The sequence below is a fragment of the Centrocercus urophasianus genome, unplaced genomic scaffold, assembly GCF_019232065.1.
Source record: "Centrocercus urophasianus isolate 14NV4802_14NV808 unplaced genomic scaffold, USGS_Curo_1.0 seq_73, whole genome shotgun sequence".
NCBI classification, from domain to species: domain Eukaryota; kingdom Metazoa; phylum Chordata; class Aves; order Galliformes; family Phasianidae; genus Centrocercus; species Centrocercus urophasianus.
This window is the reverse complement of record NW_024885344.1, coordinates 4974945-5002808: the sequence shown is the minus strand read 5'-3', so window position 1 is coordinate 5002808 and position 27864 is coordinate 4974945. Positions and strand designations below refer to the sequence as shown.

The 27864-nt window shown below is 41.0% G+C and overlaps 1 protein-coding gene across 1 annotated transcript in view; it reads left to right on the top strand.

Annotated features, from left to right (window-relative positions):
- Positions 1-27864, top strand: part of STAB2 (stabilin 2) — a 78841-nt gene that overhangs the window by 29370 nt on the left and 21607 nt on the right. The window contains exons 19-44 of the mRNA XM_042837639.1: positions 2018-2080; positions 2751-2834; positions 3498-3584; positions 4104-4215; positions 6194-6374; positions 7393-7486; positions 8239-8397; positions 8759-8854; positions 9568-9663; positions 10386-10433; positions 12839-12975; positions 13355-13469; positions 14374-14451; positions 14649-14741; positions 14848-14955; positions 16502-16633; positions 17673-17798; positions 18794-18850; positions 20196-20291; positions 20833-21028; positions 21575-21670; positions 22598-22643; positions 23236-23312; positions 24799-24924; positions 25457-25530; positions 27018-27089. Of these exons, the coding sequence (XP_042693573.1) occupies positions 2018-2080; positions 2751-2834; positions 3498-3584; positions 4104-4215; positions 6194-6374; positions 7393-7486; positions 8239-8397; positions 8759-8854; positions 9568-9663; positions 10386-10433; positions 12839-12975; positions 13355-13469; positions 14374-14451; positions 14649-14741; positions 14848-14955; positions 16502-16633; positions 17673-17798; positions 18794-18850; positions 20196-20291; positions 20833-21028; positions 21575-21670; positions 22598-22643; positions 23236-23312; positions 24799-24924; positions 25457-25530; positions 27018-27089 (2649 nt within the window). The remainder of the gene's footprint in view (positions 1-2017; positions 2081-2750; positions 2835-3497; positions 3585-4103; positions 4216-6193; positions 6375-7392; positions 7487-8238; positions 8398-8758; positions 8855-9567; positions 9664-10385; positions 10434-12838; positions 12976-13354; positions 13470-14373; positions 14452-14648; positions 14742-14847; positions 14956-16501; positions 16634-17672; positions 17799-18793; positions 18851-20195; positions 20292-20832; positions 21029-21574; positions 21671-22597; positions 22644-23235; positions 23313-24798; positions 24925-25456; positions 25531-27017; positions 27090-27864) is intronic.

Genomic DNA, 27864 nt, shown 5'->3' with positions numbered 1-27864 from the left:
CTGATCCTTTAGTTTGCAGTAAGCATGGCTCCTGTGAGCTATAGCTGGATGGTGTTCAAGCACATATCAGGGCCAGTAAACAGTTCCAGTACAATGATGAAGAACAATTGCCAGCTGAGCTCTTACAAGAGTCCAGAACCACTACTTTCAAACAGATTCTCAGCAGAGCTGAACAGCATCAAAATTTAATAAGGAAAACACAAGAGCTGGCAGTAAGGAGCTATTACCTCTGGCAGTGACTCCAAAGTGCCAGCTGCACAATGTGTCCGTAAATCAGGCAGAGCACACTTAGGACACTATGGTACCTGGAACTCCTTATCAGAAGCCTCACTCTACACTGTGAGAAAAATGATTTAAGGAAAAAAAAAGATAGTGTCTGGCACAAAAACGCTTCCTCAAAGCGAAGTTAGGCACTTTGTCGGCTTTGGTCTTCATGCATAATTAAAATACAATTTAATGTTGAAGGCTTTGTAGCAGAGCACCAATGCCAAGGAGAATACCAGAATGGAGCTTCGCTGTTCTTAGCAGACATTCTGTATTTTCATTCTCAGAAAACAAGAACAATCTCAGCTCGTAAACCCAGCTTGTGGTATCACTGAAAAGGTTGTCAGAACTGGAGGTTACGCACACCTACAACAACTGCACTTCCTTAAATATGGAACTAATACACACATATCCATGTAACTGTACTTGAATGCTGCTCGTAACTACAAGGCTCAAAGTACACAGAAGACAGATGAAGACTGGAAGACTACAAAAAAGTTAGAATCATAGAATCATCAAGTTTGGAAAAGACCTTCTAAGATCATCTAGTCCAACCACCAGCCCATCCCCACCGTGCCCACTAACCATGTCCCTCAGAGTCACATTCTAGGTCACATCCTAGGTAGTGAAAGGGGGCAATAGGTGACACTGCGTGGCACTGATCAGCAGAGAGAGCAACGCCATCAGAGGAGACACTTTCCACAGTTATTAGGCAAATTTCGGAGCTCCAAAGGAGAAAAGAGGCACTTGCAGGGATTTTCAGAAACCTTAACAATAGTAGAAGCCTAAGACATTACTACACAGCTTATCACAGAATTTTAATAATGTATTTGTGAAAATACTTTTGAACCACGAATCTTTAGAACTGAGTAGTGGCACCTGTGGTGCGCAGCCATGCGACACACAGATGCTTTCATACATCTGATCCTTTGTTTCCTAATGTGCTGTATGACAGGAGAGATGACTATATCCAAACCAGAACTTGATTCTGTCTCTACCAGCACCAGTGATAAGTGTGGGGGGGATATGCCATAATTCCAATCATTATAAAACACAGAGAAGTAACACACTGGATGCCTGCTCTAAGATTAATTCTAGTTTGGTTATGACAAAACACGTTAGCAGTAATGAGTCTCATGGCTTTGACAAACTCCATACCTATGCACTGAAAGGCTCATCCTCTCTGATGTTATTGAACACTGAGCTTGTCTGAGGACTCACCTTTAAAATGGCCACTGTGGTTTCTATTTCCTCAGTGCTGTAATTGCCAGTCTCTGTCACCACCATCTGGTGGTTGGCTTAGCTATTGAGAAAAGACAACTAAGAATTGAAGACAAAAGCAGCTACATACTGATGTATCATAGCAGAGTCACATGGAAGCAGAAAATATATTTCTCTTCACCGCCTGTGAAGAAAACACTTTAGCTATATACAAGACTCAATTAACTTGGTCTTCCTAAGAAGAAATAAAAAATTCTTAAGTGTAGACTGCACCAGACCCTTAGACAGTCTTCATTAATGCATTATGTGAGGTCAAACAAAGGACACCAGCTAGCTTTTTCCCACGGTTGCCTTTTGTTTAGGAAGCTGCCAGGTCTTTAGAAGGGAGTGGAAGACAGAAAATTGAAGATGAAAAAGAGGAAGGAACAAGGAAGGAAAAAAACAGAGCCAATTTTACAATCACCCAGCATTTTGTGTCTTTGTAGTTGGTATAATGCCTTTCCAAATGGTAATCCTAACTGTCTCCATCTAGGGTGTCTGTGCAAGTTGTTTCTCACATGCATTGTCTCCCTGTCCACCGGATTCAAAACCAATTGTAAGTGATGTTTCCTGACACATTCCGCAAGATACAAAATGTATACATCCCCATGTGTTGTTTGTTGCTTTTCCAATACAGCAAGAAAAAGAACCCAGATAGTATTACAGAAAACTGCATAAAAATATAAATGTAGGCAGTAGATTAGTTTATTTTTGGCAGCAGTTAAAGAGTCAGGTAATTTTAGTGTTACTTTATTTGCTGTATCAAGATCCCTCACATTTCATAGCAGTTATGACTCTTCTCTCAGGCAAAGATCTATTTAGGATAGGGTTTGGTGAGAGAGAGAGGTGAGGAATTAGAATTACTGTGATTATGCTTTGGGAGTTCGTAAATGAAAAATAGAGGAGAGATGCATTTATATTAGACCACAGATCTGTTAAAAATTTTCTTTTGATTAAGCATCCCAGAAGTAACTATCTGCAGAAATTTTCTTCCCCATGTTATAGAAATCCACTGGTAGTTAGTCCTATATGCCATATTCAGTAATAACCACAGGCAAAATTAAGAAAAATCATGACGATGAATCATTAAAAAAAAAAATGAAAATATGTGACTTCTTGGCAAGATGCTTTGTTATCTGATTAAACTGTGTTCCAGTATTAAGACTGCACCACAACACTGTACGCTGGTCATAAATACTAATGCTTCCATTCTGTGTGTTTTTCAGCCTTTCTCAAAGCGGACATGCATTATTGAAGGCCCAGCCTATCCAAAAACTGGCTGTACTAGATACTGCAACATAACAATAAAGGTACACAGTTACAGTTCCTTAAGATTAAATGTACACAGGAGTTTTCCAAAGGGTTGTCTTGCGCATCATGATCTATCCTTCAGGGTTGAGATACACATGCTGATAGATGTCCATGCACTTTCCATATCAAACCTTCTACAGGTGGACGAGAGCAAAATACCAGGCAAGTTTTTGCCAGTATCGATTCCCCTACCTGCAATAACTCCTCTGTACAACTCATGCATACACTAGTACTTCCAACAAGGCTTTTCAGCTGCCATGTGTTATTGACAACAACAATCTCACGCTAACTGGGCTCCTTGCCCAAACATCGTGATGGCCCCTTTCATCTACACCCACAAAGAACAGCACAGTGTGGATCCCCTGGACCCAGCTGTCCCTGCCACAAGACTTCATGCAATATTCAGAAATAATGAATGATGAACAATCCAAAGTCACAGTCTACTTGCTCTGCTTGTAGTCCTCACAAAAGCCTTTGGCCTCCTGGGAGGCACTTATACCTTTCCTGGCTTCCAGAACTCTGAGTTAGGTGCTGGTGTAAGGGGCTGGTGCCTTCCCTTACACAGATCCCTGTAAATACTGGGTTACTCTGGCTCCATCTGTCTCACTCTGGTTTAACCATTCATTCAGGTGGCAGACAGAACTATTTGCTTAATTTTGCAGAAACCTAAGTGTTGCAGAGGCTTCTTCGGCCCCAGCTGCAGTCCATGCCCAGGAGGTTTCTCCAAACCCTGCTCAGGAAATGGACAGGTAAGCAGAACCTCCAACCCCATCCTGCTCTCTTTCAGTTTTGGGGAGGATGGAGTGTGTCCCAAAAGCCCAAGAATAATTTCTGTATTACAGGATTATTTGGTTCTGTAAGATCTGCACAGTCCAGTGATGGCCATGAATTGAGGGGTCCGTTAAAAAGAGGAGGGAAAATGAATCTGTCTCTTCTTAATCACTTGAACTGCAGGTTTGCCTGGTCCCAGTAGAGAGGAAAAGCTGGGGTTAAATGACTTCCTCTGAGGCTTTTACTTTGCACACTGCAGGGGAGTAACAGATCTCTATTCTTATTTTAAAACTGTGGAAGAAGGTACAGAACAGCAGCAGTGTGACTATAAGCACAAGAAACATTTTTGCATTAGAAGATGTTTTTCATTAAAGATGAGGATCTTTCTAATTGCTTCTCAAAAACAAGCCATGAATAGGTCTGTAATCTCTTTTCAGAGGAGAGAGAATGATTTATTTCAATTTATACATAGAAATCACCTTTCTTCCTTATTGCAGTGCATGGATGGCCTGGAGGGAAATGGGACCTGCATTTGTGCTGAAGCATTTCAAGGCTCTCTCTGCCAGTTCTGCTCAGACCCTGACAAATATGGACCTCAGTGTGACAAAAGTAAGTACAGCCACACTTCTTATGCCCAAGAATCATAGACTTGTTTAGTTGGAAGGAACCCTTAAAGGCTATCTAGTCCAAATCTCCTGCAATAGACAGGGTCACTCACAGCTAGATCAGGGTGCTCAGAGCCCATCCAGTCTGACCTTGGACATCTCCAGGGATGGGGCTTCTACCACATCTCTGGGCAACATGTTCCAGTGCCTCACCACACTCATTGTTAAAAATTTCTACCTCATATCAAGTCTAAATCTCCTCTTGTAGTTTGAAACCTATTCCACTTGTCCTAATCCTACAGACCCTGATAAGGAATCTGTCCCCTTCTTTATTACTGCTCCCCTTTAGATACTGAAAGGCTGCCCTCATGTCTCCTTGGAGCCTTCTCTTCTCCAGGCTGAACAGCCCCAGCTCTCTCAGCCTGTCCTGACAGGGGAGGTGTTCCGTCCTTTGAATCATTCTTGTTGCCTTCTGCATGAACTCCAGCAGTTACTCCCAGTACTTTCCATACTGGGACAGAATGGAATTTTCCCTTTACACTCTAGTATAAAGTCGTTTATATCCTAATATATTCTATTATACACTAAGGCAGGTGCTAAATGCTACATAAACAATCTGCATAGCAGATGAGATGGATGTCTCTGAGTCAGGTTCGTTTCTTATTTCAAAGGAACAAATTTAAGCCTAGATTTAGAGAAAATCTTCTCACTGGCTTAACTGGGTTTTCTGTGTCATATCTCAATTGATATTAATTTATTATTTCTTTTCTGTCTCCCTCACACAAGTAATTGAAATGAAAATCTTTTCAATTCATCGCTGTTCTGCTGTTGCCTACACTTCGAACAGCATCTGTCTACAATGACAAATGTATGCAATCCAAGAACAACTAAATCTATAAAGAGGTTGTAGTTAGGTCTGCCTAATAATCATCCCTATTGAATAATTTCTTATCTACTAAATAGTTTATAGCGTTAGCAGTCATCTTCAGTACACTGAAAAATTTAATCTTGCTGTGTCAAACTATTCTGCATTGAATAGAATCATTAAAGTTGGAAAAGACCTCTAAGATCACCCAGTCCAACCACCAGCCTATCCCCACCATGCCCACTAACCACGTCCCTCAGTGCCACATCCACACAGTTCTAGACCACCTCCAGGGATGGTGATTCCACCACCTCCCTGGGCAGCCTGTGCCACTGCAGCACCACTCTTTCTGAGAAGAAATTGTTCCTAATATCCAACCTGAATCTCCCCTGGTGCAACTTATTTGAAAGTCTATAGAATAGGTGTCATGAAATATAAATATATTCCCCAAATTTATAATGCTTTTCTAGTCTTTTTGCTGTGAAACAGCCTGCCTTTCATCAGCCATGGCTTATTAAGATCCAGAGGTACGTGGACAAAAACTGAAAGACAAATTCTGTAAGAAAAGCTGAAATTGCCTAAGGTCCAACCCTGGCCAGGGGTTGGCTTCACTAATTGCTACTTGGGATTGCAGAAGCGTTACCTATCAAGCTCATTGAACATACTGATGTGCCTCCCATCAGCACTGATCAGTGCAGTCATAGCAGTGTGGCTAGGTCTGTGCTGCTGATTTGTGCATTGGCCCAGCTGATTCTAGACTGTGAAATTTGTAGGATTGCAGACACGGTATTTGAAGGCCTCGTATATTGTTGGAGCTGCATCAGAAGTTGTGCAATTAAAAAACTTTTGCCTTAATAACCCAGGACATAGTACTTTGCTGCCTGAAATACTTTAAATTTCACTGATAGATAAGTGCCCTACAATAGATTTTAAAAAGTTATCTGTGAAAGATACCTGAAAAGACATGGAAATGATAAAAAAAATAAGTCCCTCCAATAAAAAGAGAAAAATATGAAAGATTACATACAAGAATAAAAGAGCAATTGATTCATATGCTGTACAAGGACAGATGTCTTTTGCCACTACGGAATTGCACATTGTGTTTTATCTCTGGTAGAGTGCCTCTGCATTTATGGGAAGTGTGATAACCGAATAGACAGTGATGGAATCTGTCTTCCTGGATCATGCAGAAATGGATACATTGGGAAATTCTGTGATAAGGCAGTTGTTCCCTGCGAGCCCTCTCTGCAGCTCTGCCATGAGCATGCAGACTGTCAGCTTAGTGATGGTGCAGTGAGGTAAGTCAGCAATTTCCATCTAATTAATATTGAATATGATGCAGCACTTTCCCACTTTCTTGATCAAAGCCACACCTTGTAGCAGCACACAAACATCAGCCACTGAACTACTGCTATGCAGCAAATAAGCAAAGCACAGACCATATCAATTTCCACTTCCAGGTAAGAATTAAAAGCTGTAAGTTCCTTATCCCATACAATATCTTAAAGACTGATCAGATAATGTTTATGGATCTGACCATTGTTAGAAGGCTGCCCTCCTTCTAACAATGCCCTACAAGGGCTCTTTATTTCTGACCTTCCTTTAGTGAACTAGCAGTTTGAGCCTTACTGAAAAACTATGGAACTCCTATTGCAGTTTGGGGATAAATAACTCAATGAAGTCAGCCCAGATACAATTCAGATGCTGTAGCACTATGAGTCCATGAGTGAACTGGTCATAAAACTGTTCCTACAGACAGCTATCTTTGCTTGCTTATGTCCACCTTGACCATCACATGCAGCAAGTTTGCTTCTTGCTTCATTGCACTAGTAATGAGTCATTGCAGTAAGCAGAATGCTGGATACTGCATAACTGTGCTTCAGAAATTCCTCCCTCTTGGAGAGGGAGGGACCAGGGAAACAAAGGAGCTCTTGGTCTTGTATGCACTTCAAATAGAAAGCTATCTTCTGGGTCAATGAAAGAAAAAACATCAATTTAGAAGTATTACCTTACCTTTGCCAAGATCACATTAGCACTGAATTAATTTCACTCTCAATTTCATACATGAGAACAGATCCCTGGTTTGTATTAAACCAGTCACGTATTCTCAGGGGGGGAAGGGGGTAGAGGGGAATGAGAGAGAGGGAGGATGTGGAAATAAAACAACATGCACTGTTTGCATCATGAATCCAAGGTTACCAGTTTTAAATTGTCTTTAAGTTGCCTATAAATAACATATTAGAGTAGAAAACATTTCCTTAGTTTTACAGCATCCCTAACACATTCAGTGATTTTCCTCTTCTCTTGTCTCTATAGCTGTGTTTGCAAGTCTGGCTATGAGGGAGATGGCATGACCTGCAGCAGAGTCGATCCCTGTGCTAGTTTAAATTCAGGTGGCTGCAATATACATGTAAGTATAGGCTTTTCCTCTGAGCCTAGCACCACAAAAAAGCAGGCAACAAGCAAAGTAATGAGCAAGGTTTGGCTGAAATATTTCCAAAAGAAGCATCACAATTTTCACTGCAGTTTCAAGGTCTTTCTCTGACAGGGATATTATTATTGCTTAGACCTAAAGGTGAATGCCACTTAACTGTCCATAGCCAAGGTAAGCCATGACAAGTTCCAGCCAAGCAGTAGCAACATAGCTCTGGTGAAAACAAAGTTAGGATAAAAAGGAATTTTCCTTCCATTCAGAGGCAGCTACAAGAAAGTCTTAAAGTAGAACACGCCCAAGTAAGGAATTAAAGATCTTTAACTATTAGCCTCTCTCACAGGAGCTATTCAGAAGTCTGTGTGAATAGTTGTCCCCCACAGGTGGCATTTGCCCATCCCGATATGTGGGCCTAAGGTCTGACCTCAGAGACATTAACACACAGGGAATTTTATTTCCCTTGCTGGTCCAGGGTTGGATGTTGCTTGGATGTTAGTGTGAGCTTTGCTTTTTGTCCCTGACAGCAGTTTTGTGGATTAAGGAGGATTTGATGCTCCATAGTTTCTACTGCCACAGCCAAGAGCCTACTTCTTTGCACCCAGTGCCAATTTTACCCAAAAGATTACAGCATGGTCCTGCTGCCAGCAGGGGTGAGCTGCTCCCTACCAGGTTTGCATGCCCTTGCCTGCACAAATGGAGATTATTTTTTCTGTCCTTTGCTCCCTTCTCAGGCTGAGTGCATTCAAACAGGCTCAGGAGGGCACATGTGTGCTTGCCAGCCAGGATGGACAGGCGATGGATGGGACTGCTCAGCCATCAACAACTGCCTACTGCCTTCCATGTCTGGATGCCATGAAAATGCCACTTGCATATACATTGGGCCTGGTCAGGTAAGGCCTCACATTCTTCTCACATTCTGCACCAGTTCGCACTTGTTTTGTTCTGCTGGCACTTCCTGCCCTCATTCATCCCCAGGCTCTCCTTTCCCTCCAGGCCACATGCCCATTTCCACACAAAGCAGCCTCCCACAGCTCCCATTCCATTTTTTGCTTGTGTTATTTCTCCAGGAGCAAATACTGTAAAGTACATTAGGTGTCTAGTATCAAGGTCTACTGGAGGTATTAGTCAGTCACATTCCACTGAAGTCACTGGAGCTATGCAGGAACATGGACAGACTTATCTGCCAACGTCTAGAATATGTACACAGTTTTAATCATTATAATATATTGCCGTGTTTTATTGAAACAACAGAATGACTGCAAGTGTAAAGATGGATTTAGAGGGAATGGAATTGAATGCACACCCATAAATTCATGCCTGGAACAAAATGGAAAATGCCATCATCTGGTGAGTAATAAGTCATTCTTTGAACAGAGTGTTCAGATACGTATCACACCTCACCTTCTGTGCACACCATAGAATTTCCTTGCCATTTCAAACCTGCAATTTTTGCTCAAGATTAAATAGAGCTTTCCAGTCCAAGCAGTGATACTGCCACCAAAAACACTACACAAGTTACGTCAGTATAGTACGTGCATTGGGCTGCTCCCATTTCCACATTCATGGAAGGCACTCTCTGGAGTGAATGCCTTCTGCTTCTCTATCAGCAACTACAATCTGGATGCAATAGTTTTTTGAGACATTTACCTGAGTCACACATCTCTAACTGGACATCTGTCAGTTTTACGAGTAACTGTGTATGTTCAATGGACCTGCGGGCTTTGCAGAGAGAACACTGGGAAAGAGATAAAGTAAAAAGCAGAGAAAACTAGAGGATGGATATATGTTAATCAGATGAAGAGGCAGGGCTCAGTATTTGGAGGAAGTAAGAAAGGGTTTAGATTCATGAATTTAGTACAACAAGGGAATTAGTGCCCTCAGTTGGTGGAGTTTATCTTGTGGGAAAGTAAGGAGGATCATGGAAGATGGAACAGAAATACTTTGCTGAGATAATGTCTATATATGTATGTATATTGGGAAGGGTTTACAGGCCATCCTTGCTCTGGAGTAGCCTCCTGAGTATTTGACAGTCTTTCTCTCTGTCTCTTTCTGGTGTAAAGGCAACTTGTCAGCTTGAGCCTTTGTATGGCTGGGAGTGTGTGTGCCCCAAGGGCTATGAAGGAGATGGCAGAATATGCTATGGAAATGCTGCAGATGTAAGTAAGATTTTTATCATCTCCAAGCACAGGACCTGCTGCACATTTCTTATACTGGATCTTAACCAGACAGCAAAGTCATTATAAATAGTTAGAAAAATGTGATGCCCAACAGTGCTGACTGCAGAGTGTTTCTGCTGGAGACTCATGTCTGATACAGAAATTATCTGTTCTGTTTAAAAACGTATCTTGGAAAGAGGCCTAATGGATATAAGTGTATTTCTTTAAGACAAATTATAAAGTGCCAGCCTCAGAGTCCTAACTTCATATATTCTAAGCAGTCCTAATTTCACATATGCTAAGCATTCATATCCCAGCTGGGAAGGCTCTCAGCTCTATCAAAATTCTGCCTTGAGCTATCTCAATCGAGATGGTCAATTTACCACATTACTCAAACCATGCAGACTGACAGACAAATAAAATCCAAACAAGTAAATTGGAAAAATAAATGTGCTTTTAACATTGAAGGAAAAATGAAAGTGTCAGCTGTCTGAGCCATTGGCAGCAATCTTACATGCCTCCTGGCACTATCTCCCATCCTTGCTTATACCATCATCTATATCTGTTCCAAGAATTGCGGTAGAATAAAAGCAGAATTACATGTGAGGTGTTGTAGAAAGGCCACACACAGTGGGTTACTCCACAAGCTACAGCAAGAGTATTTAGTATTTAGCTTGTTAAAGCTTACATAACCATTGTTCTCTCTTTCTGTTTTCAATCAGGAGTTATCTACTCTATCAGAGGCAACAGCATTTAACCAATGGATTAATGTAAGTACTTTATCAACTTTATGGTTGATATTTTAGTATGTTCAAGTCCACAGAAAACCGTAAGTCTTTTAGCCTTTAGAAATGAAAACCCCAAAGCAATATTCAATATTGTCTCATGCTGTAGAGACTTCAGCTATTTAAAGAAACTGGAGTATTTCTCCCACTTGTCAACACCCATGCTGATCATCCAATTCTCGATCTCTCTCTGAAAACCAGTTCCTGGTCCCAAATTCAAGCAGGCAAGAAAGCTCCATGAGTAGAAGAGTTAGTTACAAGCCTGCTTTCTGAGGCAGGGTCTACCTAGGCCATGGCCTGCCCTGTAGCACCAGGGTACACACAGAGCCTGAGTATGCCCCAGGGAGATCCTCTCATCTTTCCTCATGCAATTTAACTACAAACAAGTAGAGAGACAGGCAATGCCTTCCTGCTCTCATTCTCACTGAGCCTAGTGCCAGGAAAACATTACTATATGGCTGATCATTGTATTGCTGCTACATCAAGCACTAAGGAAAAAATTTTGTCTCCAGCCAGGCTTGACTTCAGTGCAGGAAATGAAGTGTATTAATGTGTTTGGCTTTAGATCAGGGAAAGATTATCAACTTAAATTTTATAAAAAAGAAGTTCTAGATAGGTTGATTAACACTGGCAACTTCTTATTTCCATATGTATCACCTATTCCTAGGGCAGCAATAATATTAGAGACCCTACCCACTGAAATGAGCATTGGTACAAGTAAGATCAAAAACAGTTCTTCTACAGAGTTTAAAACATAAGAAGTGTGTAGCAAGTATATGGACACATGAAAGGAACAGTGATATGCTGATGAGTGGCACTTGAAGCAGCAGTCATGGCATATTAGCTGCTTTCATGCTTTTCAAAGTTTGACAGTTTGGGGACCATTAAAACATGCAATTGCAAAAGGAAGCTTAGGGAACTACTTGAAAGTAAGGCCGGTGTGGCTGATTTAGATCTGTTAGCTGCCTGGCCCTGGGCTCAGATTGCAGCACCAGCAGCTCTGAAGGGAGCAAAACTAATGAAATTAAAGAAACGAGCATAATAGGAGAGGCTGCTCACCTGCTAATGTGCTCTTTAGATAATGAAACAGGGGAAAAAAAAAAAAAAAAAAAAAAAATTTTCCCAGGGAGCAGACATCATTTCCTGAAACAGAAGTGCGGAAATTCCTGCTACTCTTTAAATTACAGTAAATAACAGTAGCTAAAAACATGAGCAAGACAGGGAGGTACATCCATCTGTGTGGTTTTTAACTTCATACTTGAACAGGAATGTGATGTTTACCACGTTTCATAACCAAAGATTTTTCTTGCTGGTCAAGAAGGTTGAGAAAAGGAAGCCTGTTGCTATTTTTATACTTAAATATTTGGAAGGAGACATTGGTGATGGCTAGAAAGAAAGATGATCTTAACAGAGACAAAATTCCCAGCTATTTAAGGGAACTGATTCCCTTCTTGACTTAAAAACCAGTATGAGTATTGAAGGATTATCCAAGAGAAGCCAGGCAGCATACTAGCCACAATATGAAAGGTAGAATGTAAGTTCATATGGCTCCCTCAAGTTTTGCAGTATCAAAAATGGCAACTTGCGAAAAGTTTGGAGAACCATATATTCAGATAGATCATACTCCATTCAAATCTTCAGCTCTCCTTTTTCTACCCCACAAAAATCAGTCAGTCAATCAACCAACCAACCAATCAATCAATATAAACAGGTGGAAAAATACTCTCCAGTGAAGATTTGCTTTGACTTTAAGGTAGACATGAACATATAGGGGATGATGCATACTACAAAGCCTACATCCCCCAGCTAAAATCATGGCTGTCAGAGCAGAAAAACCCATGGAAGTGCTGGTGCGCACTGTTGTACATCTTGAAAAATCCCAGTCAATTCCAAATCCAGTCTTATTCCAAATGTGAACATTGCATTACATGGATTTCTTGTTTTACGGATCACAAACCTATCTATTAAGAAGGCAGGAGCATTCAGCAAGAGCAGGTTACTGCAGTTATGAGTGACTAGCAGAACTTAGCCCACTGATTTTCTTTTTTAACATTTAGGAATATAAAATAGAACCCAAAAGACAGGGCAGCTTTGGTGGGAGGTGATATGACTTCCCTCACGTGCTTCATGATAAAAAAAATCAATTCTGACCTGAACTTTTTTGTTGCCCTTTAAATGCTGTCAATCTATTCTGTAAAATATAGATACTCATTTACTATTTTTGTTCAGCTCTAAGTACTTCTGTTCAAGTCATTGCTCAGTTTAATAGTTTTTCCTCCTCAGGCCAGTCACAAAGCACGTCACACACCCCACCTTGCTAGTAAGTCAGTGGCAGCTATTTATATGTCATAATTAGGATTAATTCTTTTACTTTTCTTATTTTCATGCAGGATGCTCAGTTAAACTCAGTGTTGTCCACCACCTCAAATCTAACTGTCCTCGTGCCTTCTCTTCAAGCAATTGAAAACATGGATGAAGATGAAAAAGATTTTTGGATGTCAAAGAGTAATATCCCAACCCTACTGAAGTACGTAATGGTTTTGTTTTTCTGTGAATTGCTTTTCATTCCAAACAAGTCTTTGATATGAAGTCCCCACAGCAAGACAGCTATGATATTTTTAAGGGAGGCACATAGTATTTTACTTCTAGTTACAGTACTATAAATCTCTGTAGCAGCTCCACTGAAAACAGAGACATTATTTGTATCATGCCAGAAATGTTTAAAGGCTAAGCTAAGATCAAAACATAGCTGAACTAGGCATTGTACAAACCATTTCTGCTTTAAACCACAATTTTAGACAAAATAAATGTATTTGGGGGCGGAGGGGGAGAGAAGAAAAAAAAAAAAAAGAAAGAAAAAAACCTGAGAAAATGCTAAACTTTAAAATCCAGTTCATTTCTTTTAGGTATCATCTACTGACAGGAGCTTTCAGCTTTGCCGATTTCCAGAATTTATCATCTTCTGATATGCTGCCAACATCCCTACAGAGCAACTTCCTACACTTATCTAAAGAAAATGGGGTGAGATGACCTGCAAACCACTGCGGTATCAAACATAAGACCCTGACATCTCTGCTGACAGCATGCTCACGTTAAAAACCAGATAGATATTATGCACCTGTAGTTTTAAAAAGACTATGCCATAAAATTAAAGGAATAGATCAATTATATGGGGCCCTCTTGGCAAAACACTAATGTGATTTTCCCCACAAATTGTCCCAGCTGAAATTCATCGGCAGTATTATTTATTCCTAACGTCTTGTAGTAAAACAGAAGTGCACCCTAGTCTGTGAACTAATTTAAGACGAAACACATCAGGGAAACCCAATAACTTATTTTAGGAAACTGGAAACATAGGAGGAAGAAGTAATGTCATGCAAATATCTGCATGTGCATCTCAATAGTCTCAGATCACACAGAGGTGTTTTTAAAGGTAAGTAGTTACCACTGACAGCCCTTCATCCTCAGCCTTTTTATACAGTACTCCATGTTCTGAAGAGAAGAATTTTCTAGTCATACCTATGACACATTTAAGCACATCAGTCCTGTTACAGGAGGAAAGAGTTCTCCACGTTGAAAAAAAAAGCATGTTGTTCCTGAGGGATGCAAAGACACAGCAGAGTGTGACAGTGGAGGTACAGAAAGGAGCTCACCCTGACTCAGGTGGGGCAAGCCCCCCTGCCCCAAATGGCCAAACAAGTATAACCATGTGGCTTTGCTGTTCAGCAGGTGGGTGCAGCACAAAGTCCCCGGGTTATGGTTTCCAGAAGAGAATTCAACATCAGGGCCAGATTGGTGGAAAGCAGAGCCATGGTAGAACCTCAGGCCAGAGTCTATGAAGCTGTGAAAACCCACAGCACAAACCACCAGGAAACCATTGCCACCATCGTGCCAAACCCTTCCTTTTCTCCTCTTGTCCTTTCAGAACCTCACTGTTGAGGGTGCTCACATTGTGACTGGTGACATCGCATCCACAAATGGGATCATACATGTTATTGATAAGGTACGTGGCCAAGCAGAGAGGGTTCATTCCTCTGCAACCACAATCCAACAGAATGTAGTCAATGGCTCTTGCAAATAAATTATTTGAGCAGAAGAACATCTGCTCCTGCATCTGCTCCTTGCAGCTGCAACCACAGCATTTGCACAGGTGGGATACACTTTTGTATTAAAACTTTAAAGCATCTACTTTCTTTCTAGGTTCTGACCCCCCTGCGAAGCACCATCATGCCGAGGCTACTGGCCCGTCTTGAGCAAATGCCCGACTACTCCATTTTCAGGGGCTACATTATTGTAAGTTTTCACAACTTTTTAAAGATAGGAGCTTGAATTTGAACTGGTATCAGAGTATCAGTGATCATCCCATAGTGATTTGTGTTTTTTATGTATTTTGCAACAGCAATACGGCCTGGCAAATGAAATAGAAGCTGCAAACACATACACAGTGTTTGCCCCAAATAATGGTGCCATAGAAAATTACCTGAGGGATAAAAAGGTTGCTACTCTGGTATGTATCACTCACAGGGTATGTCTTAACAACTGAGGGTCTCATTTCAGTTTCAAGTGGATGGATTGAAAGGATACAGAAATAGGAAGAGGTATTCATTTTCCAAGAAACTAGTAAGTTTGTTATTAGCACCAGCAGAGATGAGGAGGAGTGGATCCATGTATTTTCCTGGCTTGACAGAAATTAACTATTTGTTCTGGGTTTTGGCTTTCTCTGGATTAAAACAACTCTAAAAATCAAAGTATTGGACTAGACTTTCTCCAATGTCCCTCAAGGGAGATCAGAACAGGAATGACCAGGAATACCACTGAAATGGCTTTCCTAGGTGAACAAGTCCAATCCCCTGTCATCACTAGCGACCTCATCACAAAATAATTTGACTCCTTCTTACAGCTATCCAGACATTCATCCCCATCACTACTGCTGGAACACCATCCCACACCACTTCCTGCAAACTGTAATGCTGTAATACTGACATTTAAGCACCTCTGGCCAGTCCCAGAGTTAAGAAAAATACCTGAATATTTCCTGGCTAGAAAAAATTCATCTGGCAAACCCCATTACTATTGCCCTGTGCCAGCAACCTTATACTAGGCCCAGGCCCTACCCAGTCACTGGCTCCCTACACTAGAGTGGATGTAGTTATCCCACCTCCTCTGACAGTTTCAGGCCTCCCTCTCAGAGCCAGTTCATAGTATTTTGACAGCATACTTCTGGCTAGCTCATATCCCTTTATTCTTATGCCAGCATCATGCTTTAGCTGAAACATACTTATCTCTGCTTCCATAGTCCCCATTTTCAGCATGGAAGCTGAAGGGCACAACATTCAAATGACTCATCCCGAGACATTAAATGCTGAGCAGTTGTCCCATAACAGAATCCTGCCAGTTGTCCCATAACAGAATCCTGATTGCTTCCTCACCAGAAGAAATCATGCATTATCAGTGTAAATCATCTCAAGTGACTTTTGATCTCTGTTTTAATTAATTTCAATGTCATCATTTCCACATCACTATAAGTATCTATAATAAATCTCTGAGAAACACATACATAGCTTTAAAACATCAATCTTGTTGGATTTGTGTTACACACAAACAGAAGTCCTTTTCATTTTCACTGCTTACTAGTAAGTTTATTCCATTTTTTTCCATGTTCCCTAATTTCATATCCTCTTTATAAAACACCTCCAGAGAACTTTGTCTCAGAGAAGAGATCAGCACAGTGAAGAGATCCCATTTCTTGGCCTCTCAGGAAGCAAGGTTATGTTAAGAATGACTTCTCACCCTGCTGTTGACTACTACATGATACATAAATGAGACCCTGTGGGCAAAGCCAGGAGACATCACAAATCTTGCAGACTGGGTTACTTCATGTTTTCACACACTTTTGAAGGAGCAGAAGAATAAAGAGCAGTATGAATGTTCAGAACATGGGGACAATAGGCAATGGGATTTCTCATAGGTCTTGTTTACACTCTGAGAAAAGTTACCCCAAATAACTTTTTGTGCTTTGTTACAGAACCCTGAATTTAATTGTGTGTTTGCAGGATGAGGACCAAATCCGTTATCACATTTTGATAGATGAAAAGCTCCTGAAGAATGAGCTGCACAATGGCATGCACAGGGAGACCATGCTTGGGTACTCCTACCATGTTGGGTTTTTCCTCCATAACAGCCAGGTACTGCTGTCCGCAATTATTCAGTTCCATGCCTTACAAGCAGCCAAAAAGAGCCGTGCAGCCAATGATAGCTTCCGGGCTTAACAACACAAAGTATGCCACTCATACTGAATGCCTCTGTCAGATCTATAATTCAAAGTCACCTTCGAAGGGATCTTCAATTGGATTTTATTTCAATTATGCTTTTTACATTCAGTACTGCATTTTAAAAACCACTGTGGTAGACATGCATCTCTAGCAGTCACAAGCTTGCATTGTAAAGTAGTCATTAATCTGACTTCCAAAGAACTACTAAAACCTACCTTCAGTTATAACACATCAAATTAATTTTCTGCAGATCTGTTCCACTTTCAGACCTAAGAGCTTTAAGCATTTGGCAACAAATATTAATTGCTTTTCAATACCACTCGTAGGAAAGTCAATCACAGAAAGATTAAGGAATCCACCCAATTCTGTGGCACAGACAAGAAGGGAATTTTGTCCTCCTCCTTCTCTGCCACAGAGCTCCTTATGGGCACAAACAAGGGAGGACGGAAAGCTCCTTACTAAAACAGTATCAGCCCTGCTGCTTTCTCTGCAGATTCCTGGAAAAACAACTGCTTGTGGGGTGGAGGAGGGGATGAAGGGAGAGGGGGATAGCAGTGTGATGCTGAAAGCCCACCTTGAAGGAGCAGTTGCCAAGAAGTTCTTCCCTGAAACATCCTGCCCCCCAACAAGGCAGCAAACACAGCCCTTGACTTGCTTCAGGCTTCTTCTTCTTCAAAGTGTTTATATTTTGCATCCCATGTAGAAAAAGCAGCTCAGACAGATCCTGTTGCTAAGTAACTCCAACAAGTTGCATCCATCTCATGCCCTCCAGTTCAGTAAAGCTCTTCAAAGCATCAACTGAGATGCAAGAAAGTGCTTCAAATCAACTGCACCCTTCAGTTTTCCAGAAGTGAGCCATGTGCTCCACTCCTTCCTTCACTCACTACTGTTCAGTTACCAATGAGATAAGAGCTCTGCTGCTGCTTTAAAACTGATGGCATTTCTTTTGCAGCTATTCGTAAATGACGCACCCATAAGCTATGCAAATGTTGCAACAGACAAAGGAATTATCCATGGATTGGGAAAAGTTCTGGAAATCCAGAAGAACAGATGTGATGCTAATCAAACTATTATCACTGTAAGTGGTTCTGTTTGTACAGATTCCCAAAAGCCCATCAAAGATATCTTCAGCAGAACATGGCTAAAATGTACAGGCTAATATGTACAGGATGCATGACACTACGTGCCAGGAAGGAATGCATTCATTATCTATGAAGGATATTCCTACCAAGGATTTTTGCGTCAGTTAAAATGTACTGACAGCCTGGATAAGAAAATATTAGAATACCCCAGGAGTAAGCTGGTTAATAAGCTTTAATTTTCAGAAAATAATTATGTGCCATTTTAATACATCTGTTCTACCAGATGATGTTTGTCAAGTAAAGCAGGAAGTGGGGAGAAAAAGAAAATACTTTTAGTAAAGTATTCATTCCAGAAACAGATTGCCTCTGCCTATGCACGTGAAATCTTTGTGCCCTCTGAGTAAAGCACTCTCCCCCTTCTGTTCCTTTTATATATGAAATCCAGATGGTATGGTTTTATATCCCTCTAAAGAAGGATGTAGTTCCCTCGTATGGGCAGAGAAAGGTTATTTTGGTTTTTCTCCTGAGGGGTGGAGATAGGACAGCAAACCTGCAGTGTAATTCCCTTTTGATGGAGCCCACAATCATCTAGGCAAGGCAGACGAAGTGAGATTAGTGCTTTGGCCAAAACAAATTGAACAGGCATGAACTTTTGTAGCCTAATTATATTCTTTGGGATACAGTCCTGTATTTGTGTATATATCACACAATTTTTTTCCACGCTTTTCTTAGTCAGGTGCTAGGCTTCACACAGTCTTTGCTTTTGCTTGCAATATTATTTTCCAGTAAATTCAGCTACACACTTTACATTTACAAGCCTTAGTAAAGTGGCACCAAGTTGCCATCGCCCTCATGGCAGAAGCAAGCTGTATCCAAGGTCAGGGTTTACTTCATATTGCACTCGAGTGGGGAGGTGTTCAGGAAGCATCACTTTACAAGGGTATTGCAAAGTATCTAAATGAGCTTTCCTTTTCCTTTCATTTTGCTTAAGGAAAAGTGCAGAATTTGTTCACAACCATCAAGTTGCCCCCCAGGAACAAAAGAAATAGTAAGTCTTTTATTGTACATACTTACAATATATATATAAAAACTTAGCATAGATATGTTCAATCTCCTTTTGTATATAGTTGTTCAATGAACATTTAGATGTTGTGTTGAGAGATGTGGTTTAGTTAGAGCTATTGGTGACTAATGTATGGTTGGACTGGATGATCTTGTAGGTCTTTTCCAGCCTTGGTGATTCTATGATATGATTCTATGATGTAATAGCCTCAGTTTTAACAGCAGTCATCATAGTTAGTTTGGTATTCTATATACATTTTTTACAGAAACAGCACAAATCCACCCTTGGCCTAAACCACCCTTTGGGCAGGGGAGCAGAATCAAGAGTATCTTAAAGATAGCTTCATCCAGAAAGACCAGTTTCTAATTAGCGCTTTGTCACATGAAGAATCCTCCAACTGCAGTAGTTGCTCTACCAAGCAAAATTCCCTACTATGAAGGAGTTGAGAACAACCCAGAGCATATTTGCTACCCGAGCAGGTTTCTTACTCATCAGGTCAAAGTACAGAACAGCAAAATCAGCCTGGCTCCGTGCTGTGAGTTACCCATCACACAGAAACTTGGTGACTGTGGGTGCCCAATTCCCATGTATGGGAACTGTGGATATTTAGGAGGACCCTACCAACCATAAGGAGATCTAAAATCTCTTGATGTCCGAATTTTTCTGGGAAAGACCCTCTATTGGGATTATATAAACATTTTTTCTTCTAGAATTTTCATCTTTAATTAGACTAATTGTGTTGCTAATAGGATTCCAAAAGAGATCAAGTACCATCCACTCCATTAAAATAATTGGTTGGCAAAGCCCAACTAAAGCACTCATGGGTAAATCTCAAAACCATTAACATTTCATTTTCAGCAAGTAGCTGGACGCTTATCTCAACTTCCTAACAAACATACAAGACTGGCATTTCTTCTCCCAAGAGCAAGCTTCCCCGGCTGTGTCCAGATCCGGGCGATAATGTACCAATGGCTGCTTTTGACATACTTTGACACTTGTTTTTTCAAGAAGGTTAGGAAGAATGCACAATATTGCAGAAAGAAAAAAGCCAGTTAGGCCTCAGAAGAAGTTTCACTTCAATTCTGAGGAGAGACAATATTAAATACATTTTTTAAATGCTACAGGGTGCTGAATGAATTTGGCTGCACATTCTTTAGCGAAAATCATTTTATCTAAGACGTTACTGCTGTAAGTACTTCTTAGCTTCCATTACAAATGTATGAGTCATTGCACAGCGTGCAAAAAATTAATCCCAATCTTTTCAAAAACATTTGAAAGCAGCTGATCAGTACTGCTCAGAAGTGCAGCTCTTTCTCCAATATTCACTCAGGCAGGGGAGAAGAAATACTGCATCTTCTCAGAAAACAACATGAGACTGTACACCATCCAGATCGGATGCCAGCCAAAGTGTGCAAAAACCATTATTGTGAGTACACCATTCCTGTCACAGGGATACTGGGAACACCCATCCATGATCTTCACTTTCCTTGTAATTGTCACTAAACACATGGAGCTTGTATGTGTAGTCCCTGGCAGCATACCTTCTTGTATCTTGTATCCTCTAGGGTCTAGACACAGCAGAGATGGGACTAAGGCTGCTGATGTCCTGAGCAGAGGAAGGGGTGGGATGCAGAAGCAATTTGGAAAAGGTCACTGTGTGCTTGTCTTTCCACCTTTCCCATGGTGACCCCTGTTGATTTTGTGAGGGCATGGTGGGGGTAGGTTGACTTGGTGAGCTTAAAGGTCTTTTCCAATCTTAATGATTTTAGGGTTCTATGGCTCTAAGTCTCAGCAGGGACTTGGGGAAGCACAGTAGGGATCAAGGCTGCGAACAGCAGAGCTAAAGCACTGCTTAACTCCAGGTCTCTAGCTCCCTCCACCCAACATCAGATCCAAGAGACAATTCCTTGCTGCCATGTTTAAGGGTCCCCACTGCCCTTATCCTGATCCAGTTTCTCACACTGCAGACCAGGGAGTGCTGTGCTGGCTTCTTTGGACAGCAGTGCCAGCCCTGCCCTGGCAAAGCAGGTAGTGCTTGCTTCGGCAACGGCATCTGCCTGGATGGCATCAATGGCAGCGGCATCTGCCAGTGCGGAGCTGGCTTTGTCGGCACGGCCTGTGAGAGCTGCGCTGAGGGCAAGTACGGCCGCAACTGTGATCAAGGTACTGAGTGGTCTGAGCTGCATCTTTCTTGGTCTTCTCAGGGGGTGCAGGGGTGGAGGATGGAAGGAAAATTTTGAGGGTTGCGTGATGCAAAGTCAGTGTGGTTAACTAATTACATGTCTGGTTTTAAAAGTAAGCTGTTTTCCATGAGGTTTCTAGCTGATCGAGGGAAGTCTCCAAGGGAAATCTAAAACCTCCTTAGTTCTATCTGCATCCATTCTATGCTCTTGAAAGCTACATTGCTTATGTGTTAATTGGCCAGCCCTCTTGGCCTTTTCATAACTTTATCTTTCCCAGTAATTGTATTTTCTCACTATCTCCTTCTTCAGAGAAGCCCCTACATAGAGATATACCCCTTCTCTGGGGCTTCAAGCAGCATCCACCATGAATGATCATCTAAAACACTGATTTTTCACCTATGTTTCCTATTAAAATACATTTTCAGTCCCTGTATTTGGGATCAGAGGGAAGATTTGAGCAAGATCAGAGCAAGATTTGAGTTTGGATTTATTCTACACGCTGGTTTCCTCCCGTCTCTCCCTACAGTGTGTGCATGTGTCCATGGGAAATGCAGCAGTGGGATCGATGGGGATGGCTCCTGTGAATGCAGCATCGGCTGGAGGGGAGTGACATGTGAGAGTGGTAAGTGCCCTCCTTGTTTTCTGGGAAAGAAGTGAGCATTTTAGGAAAGGTCGGAACTGCAGAAGTGACCAGAGACCAGTGTCAGGCATCCAAGTGCACTACCAGATATCCAGCAGCTTCCCACAGGCCTGTGCTCAGAGATTTAGTCACTATACTAACAGAGAGTCAGCTGCTCATGAGACTTAAATGCCATACTTAGCTAATTCTCTAGCCCTGTCACCCTATATCTGTCCTAGAACATCCTGTTTGTTAAGGCTATGTATTTTGCAAAGCAAAGTTAGCAAGCAGAATTTGGTCCTCAGATACTACTCTCAGGGGTTTCAGTAAGTTGATTCAGCTGTGCAACACTGGATATTAAGTTATGATCTCACTAATACAATAAAAATTGACTGGCAAATAAATCAGTTTGTCTTGATTTAATACAGCTCCTCTATCAAATTAAATTATACTTAGTCAGACATAATTGAAATGTATTAAATATCTATTTCAGAACTCTGCATAAAATGAAGAACTGTAAAAATACATTAATAATAGCATTTAATATCTATTTTAAATTTCAGGGGGAAATAGTAGTGAGGGAAACTTAATAGCTAACACTGACAGGAACTTACAGTCCCTTTGGAAAGCTTACATAATTAAACTAATCATGCACAAAACTCACCAGCATAAAGATAAATGGCAGCAGGTGGAGCATTTTTGCTGGCAATGTGTGAACAATCAGTTTCTTTGTGGTTAAATTTAAGTGGTACTCACTGATCTGTACAGAGTCATTGAGCCAAAGGGAAGGCTAGATTCCTTGTGAGCAGCTGGTTGTCTGGCACAGGAGCCAGAGACTCCAGCTCTGCATGAGAGTCATGTGAAAGTGGGAAACTCAAAGGATATCAACCTGAAAGGCTCTGATCTCTGCTTCACTTTTTTCCCTTGCAGAAATCAAAGATGACGCATGTAACAACACATGCCATACCAGCGCCAAGTATGTATGAAATGTGCTTTTTTTTGGAAGAGAAAGGAGAAAATGGGGGTCTCCGGCAAAACAAAACCATGGTCTATCTTGTTCTTTTTGAAGATTTCTCAGCAGTACAGATAACTCACATTTTCTACTCCAGAGATAAAGGACGGTGTTAGCAATGTATTCAGTAATAAGGCTGAAATTTTCAAAATGCACATGTTAAAAGGGGAAACAAATGGGATTTAGAAAGAGAGGGAGGTGAGACACGTCTTGCCATGTAACAGACAAAGAAATTTAAATCCACACTTGCAGACTGAAGGTGATACCATACAAGCACAAACAAAAATTTGCGCGCAGCTTTTGAGTGGGCATGAATTTCTGGAGTTCTGCATGAGAAAACAGGACATTTGATGGCCAAAGCACTCATTTTTAATACTTGAAATGACTCATCTAAAACAAATTCTGACAGCTTGGTCTGGCTGAGTTTGTTCCTATGATTGTAGTTACATCAAAATACATGGTTAAACATTTCTTTCTACACAAAAGGGAATGTATGAAAGACCTGAATGTTGTATTCATTTATTTTAATGTCACCTATCTCCTTTCACATCTCTAGCTGCCTTCTCCTGTCAAACAACACTGCCTATTGCAAGTGTGCGGCTGGGTTCACAGGGAATGGGACATTTTGCACAGGCAAGTGAACATCATCTCCTCCCTGTTATAAAGAGTGCCTGAAATGCTCTGTGGTCACAGTGGAGCTGCTGAGTGAGGAGCACTCCCCTGCACACCACTTAAAAACAGGAATTGCTGCCAGTTTGCTGGAAATGAGTGAAAGTGCAACAGGTGCAGATTCGTAGCAAACAAAGGGGTCAGAGCCTGCAAGTTAGGGGACGTGCTAAGGGAGACTAGAGGAGAGGGAACATCCTGTGCACAACTTCAGGCCCCATTGTTTGCAGGGTAATGAAACCTGGATTATGACTTTTACTCCTTTTTCCAACAAAGCTCAGCAAACAGAGATCAACTCAGGGCACAACAGCACTTCCAGCTGCTGGGAACTGTACAGCCATGTTATTTCCTCAGCCTTTGGAACTTGTACAGATTTCTGGGGTGGTAAAATTCAACTTATTTAGGGCATACAGAGCCTCCAACAAGGGCAATAGCAGCTTATCATGTGTGGGCATCCAAAAGCCTGGAGATCCAGATTTAAGGGATAGACCATTTCCGGCTACAATTACTACAATTTTACAGTTTATTTACCTAATCCCTAGCTGATTAAGATACTAATGCTCTTGGGAACAGAAACATATCTGTCTACTGACAACGGCTGGCAAGATCTTAATCCAATACCTGAACTATTGCTATCCCAAACCCAAACCAACCAAAAGCAATTTTAATCTCCTAATAGGAAATACACAAGTGCAAGAAGAGCTGGGGGATGTAGGTCACCCCTATAGGCTCTAAGCTCATCCTTACGCCCCTGCACAGGATTCCCAGACAAAAACAACTACAAGAAAATAATCTCCTCAGTCTGGCTGTTAGAGATGCTGAAACAGCAATTTGAGGTCATTTGAGGCAAAAACTAAAGCGGTGTTCGAGCTGGTTTGATCCACACGAGTTCAGAAGAAGCCCCCTCACTGCATTCTGGGTCACAAGAAGGGTCAGTTTGTGATCCTCTAATTCATTCAGAGCTACAGGAACAGCACAAGCATCCATCTGAATAACAAGCAGTACTTTTTGCCACAGGAGGGCTGGATGGTATTAGAGTCCATAAGAGATGACCATTTGATCTGTGTACAGAAAAGGGCAAGCTAAAGAAAACCTTCAGACTCCTTTTTAATCTGGAGAAGAGTACAAAGGGGCCTTTTTTGTTGGTTGATTAGAATGTGCAGAATCAGAAACTGGAAAGTTATCAAAAGCCAAATCTGAATTTGAATTCTTATCTTCCAGACCAGACAAATCTCCTGCTTTCCTTCTCATTACCTCCCTAGTTAGAGGTAATAAAGAGGAATAAAAAAGAGATAATAAATATTTGGTACAAATGACATCTACAATCTCTTAAATGAGAGTCATTCAGAAGATGTCAACAAATCCCTTTAGGTGTTTAAGACCACTTTATCTAACAAGAGAAGAGCCATGTAAGTGTATTATTGGTTTAATCTGGGTTCTCATCATCGTTCAGCTATTGACGCCTGTGAGACCAGCAATGGTGGCTGTTCTGCCAACGCAGAGTGTAGAAAAACAACACCTGGAAACAGAGTGTGTGTCTGCAAAGCTGGGTACACCGGAGATGGAGTAGTCTGCTTGGGTAAGACATTCCAATGTCTTATGTATCACAGTAGGAAAATTACAGGAGTGAGCTTTCCTGTGCATGGAAGATCTGTCTTCTGCTATGATCCGGAAGTGCAGTTTCTTGACACTAGAGACCATAGTGACAAAGGCATCCCTACAGGCTTGTCTGCAGCACCACATGGTTGGTACTACTAGACAAATAGCCCAAGCACTAGCAAGTTACAATTATAGAATGGTCTGTGTTAGAAAGGATCCTTAAGAACCATCCAGTCCAACTCCCTTGCAATGAACAGAGACACCTACAATTAGATCAGTGTGCTCAAAGCCCCTCCAGCCTGACCTCAAATGGTTGATACACTCCTGTTCCTCTGACCATAGCAGACTTAAAGACTTGAGGAGATTGTGTGCCATACAGTCCCACAGGTATAGCTTTCAAGATGCTGATGGCAGTGTTTTAGCGTTTACCGAGGCAACTGCAAGACCCAGACTGAAATATCTAATTAAATGAGTTTAAGTGATTCTTAACTGCTTCTGTTTGTTTCATGAAGAAATCAACCCTTGTCTGGAGAACAATGGTGGATGTGATAAAAATGCAGAATGCACTCAGACAGGACCCAATCAAGTGAGTATTTTGTCAGTGTCGATGAGTAACTGCCTGCTAACATTTTACAGTTGAAAAAAAAGATTTCCCTATCTCAACTTTGTTTTTAAGTAGAAAACTGAGTTTCATAACAAAGACTCTGAAAAGTGTGTTCCTTCAAAAATACATTTGAGGGGAAGCCTGCACAAACATGAAAACTTGGATTTCAGTGAAAGAAATCCAGAACTGCAGAGAAAAGCAGTATTTTGTTGTTTTCAACAGCTGGTTTTTTATCTTGGGATTTTTTCCAGTGAAAACCTTTTATTTTCAAAGTATTGACAAATTATTTTTGTTACTGTTATAAAAACTGCCTATGGAAAAATCCCATTTCAGACCAGCTCTTCTCCCAGCTCAAATATATTCACAAAGAAACAGAAGAGGCAGAATCATAATTCTCATTCAATAGTTACAGAATAGCAGCATCTCCTCCTGTGAATGTTCTGCAACTCCCATGCAGAAGTACAGCATGCTCTGCAAGGGAATAAGTGTGAAAAGACAAAGGGAAAAAAGAGGAACAAATTGGCCAGGCAATCAAGTGGCACAGATTAGTGTTTCTATTTTTGTGCCAGATCCAGGAGAAGCTAAACTGCCTGATTGCAGCACTTCTTGTCATCCTTCTATAGCTTCATATTGGGTATTGGCAGGACTGTAATCCTGCAACAGGCAGTTACATCAAAATTTCTTCAGGAGCTCAAATGCTTCTGCAGGAATTTCAGTCATTCAGATACTAATATTTTGCCTAGCAGATTTCTCTCTGCCAAAGAAAACGTCTTGAAAATTTAATCTCTTATGTATTACTTGTTCACTCAAAACTGAGAACCACCAAGCAGTAGAACTGGAAAGGAGAAGTCAAAGTCATTGTGGCCATGTCGCAGTTATCACAAAGATGAAAGGCTAAGCGCCCAACTAAGTGACTGTGACACAAACACTGAATATGCTGCCAGCAGGTGGGAAATTATCAGTAACATCAGGACACAGTTCTAAAGGTGTTTTGTAGGTATGACTTATCACTTAAAAAAAAAAAAAAAAACAGGAAGGAAAAATAAAGAAGTAACAACCCATGCATAAAAAATGGGAAAAACAGATTAGAGTTTTAGTTTTCTTTGCCAGCAAGATGACGGTCCAGATATGCAAAGTGTCATTTTAAGTGATCAGAGAAGCAGAGGAGAAACAAGAGAGATGAACAAGCTTGGGGGGGGGGAAGGAATGGATCCTGTCAGAAATTGCTTTTCCTCAGCCTTAGTCTGTGGTAGCTCAGAATGGAGGAACTGCTGCAAGACAGGTGAAGTACTTTTTGTTTAATGAGTTGTAAACCATCTCACTAGGAAATGAGTTATTCCCATTTAGCATAAATGTTAACCTGGCAAACAAGCAAACAAGCAAACAAAAAAAAGAAAGAAAATTAAATGTAAACTTGCTGAAAAATCTAACAACCCCGTATATGCATGTTTCCTATTCTTCCTCTGTAGGCAGTCTGCAATTGCTTGAAGGGATACTCCGGAGATGGTAAAAGATGCACATATATCAATCTATGTTCACAAGTAAGTAACACATGGAGAGAGTATTTAAGATCTTGCTATGAGCATTACACTTTGAGTTTTGGTATAAGTTAGATAGGTAAACCAGCCCTTTCATGCTTAGAAATCACATTAACTTATTTAATTTTTAAACGTTCTTACTTCACTACTTGCTTTCATACTGTCACTATTTTGGAAACAAAATATGCAGTGAAAGTTTTTCCTGGACCACAGCCTGGACATAATACAAGTGCCTGGACTCATCACTGAGTCTTAAAAACAACTTTAAATCAGATCTAGAGACACAGATCCTAGACTGTAATGGTAGCATGTAAACCATGTCTTCTCAGTAGATGATGGAATTCCTATAAAAAGCCACTAGCTAAATTAGGGCTCGTGTCCCAAAGGTCTAACCAACATTTTAGCTATTACGAGGAAAAACTCGGTGTGAACTATTACAGGTTACCTGCAATAAAATACATATACATATATATATAATGGGGATGCTCAGTAGGTAGGCTGTAGCTGTTCCAGGAGGAAGGTGATTGAGAAGCAAAAGGAATCTACAGTAGGTCAAAACCACCATTTATTTTCAATATTCTCCAGCCACTAAACACCCTGGTGTGATATGGGAGTCCACGTGGGTGGCCTAATTGAGAGGAATGATCAGGTGACAACAAACATATACCCTTCTTAGGCTGAAGTTTCAATTGCCAAATCAGAGCATTAAGTCCTCACCATTGCTGGATGTTTACTAGTCAAATCCATACTGGGGTAAACAGTTGTTTGGAGAACTGAT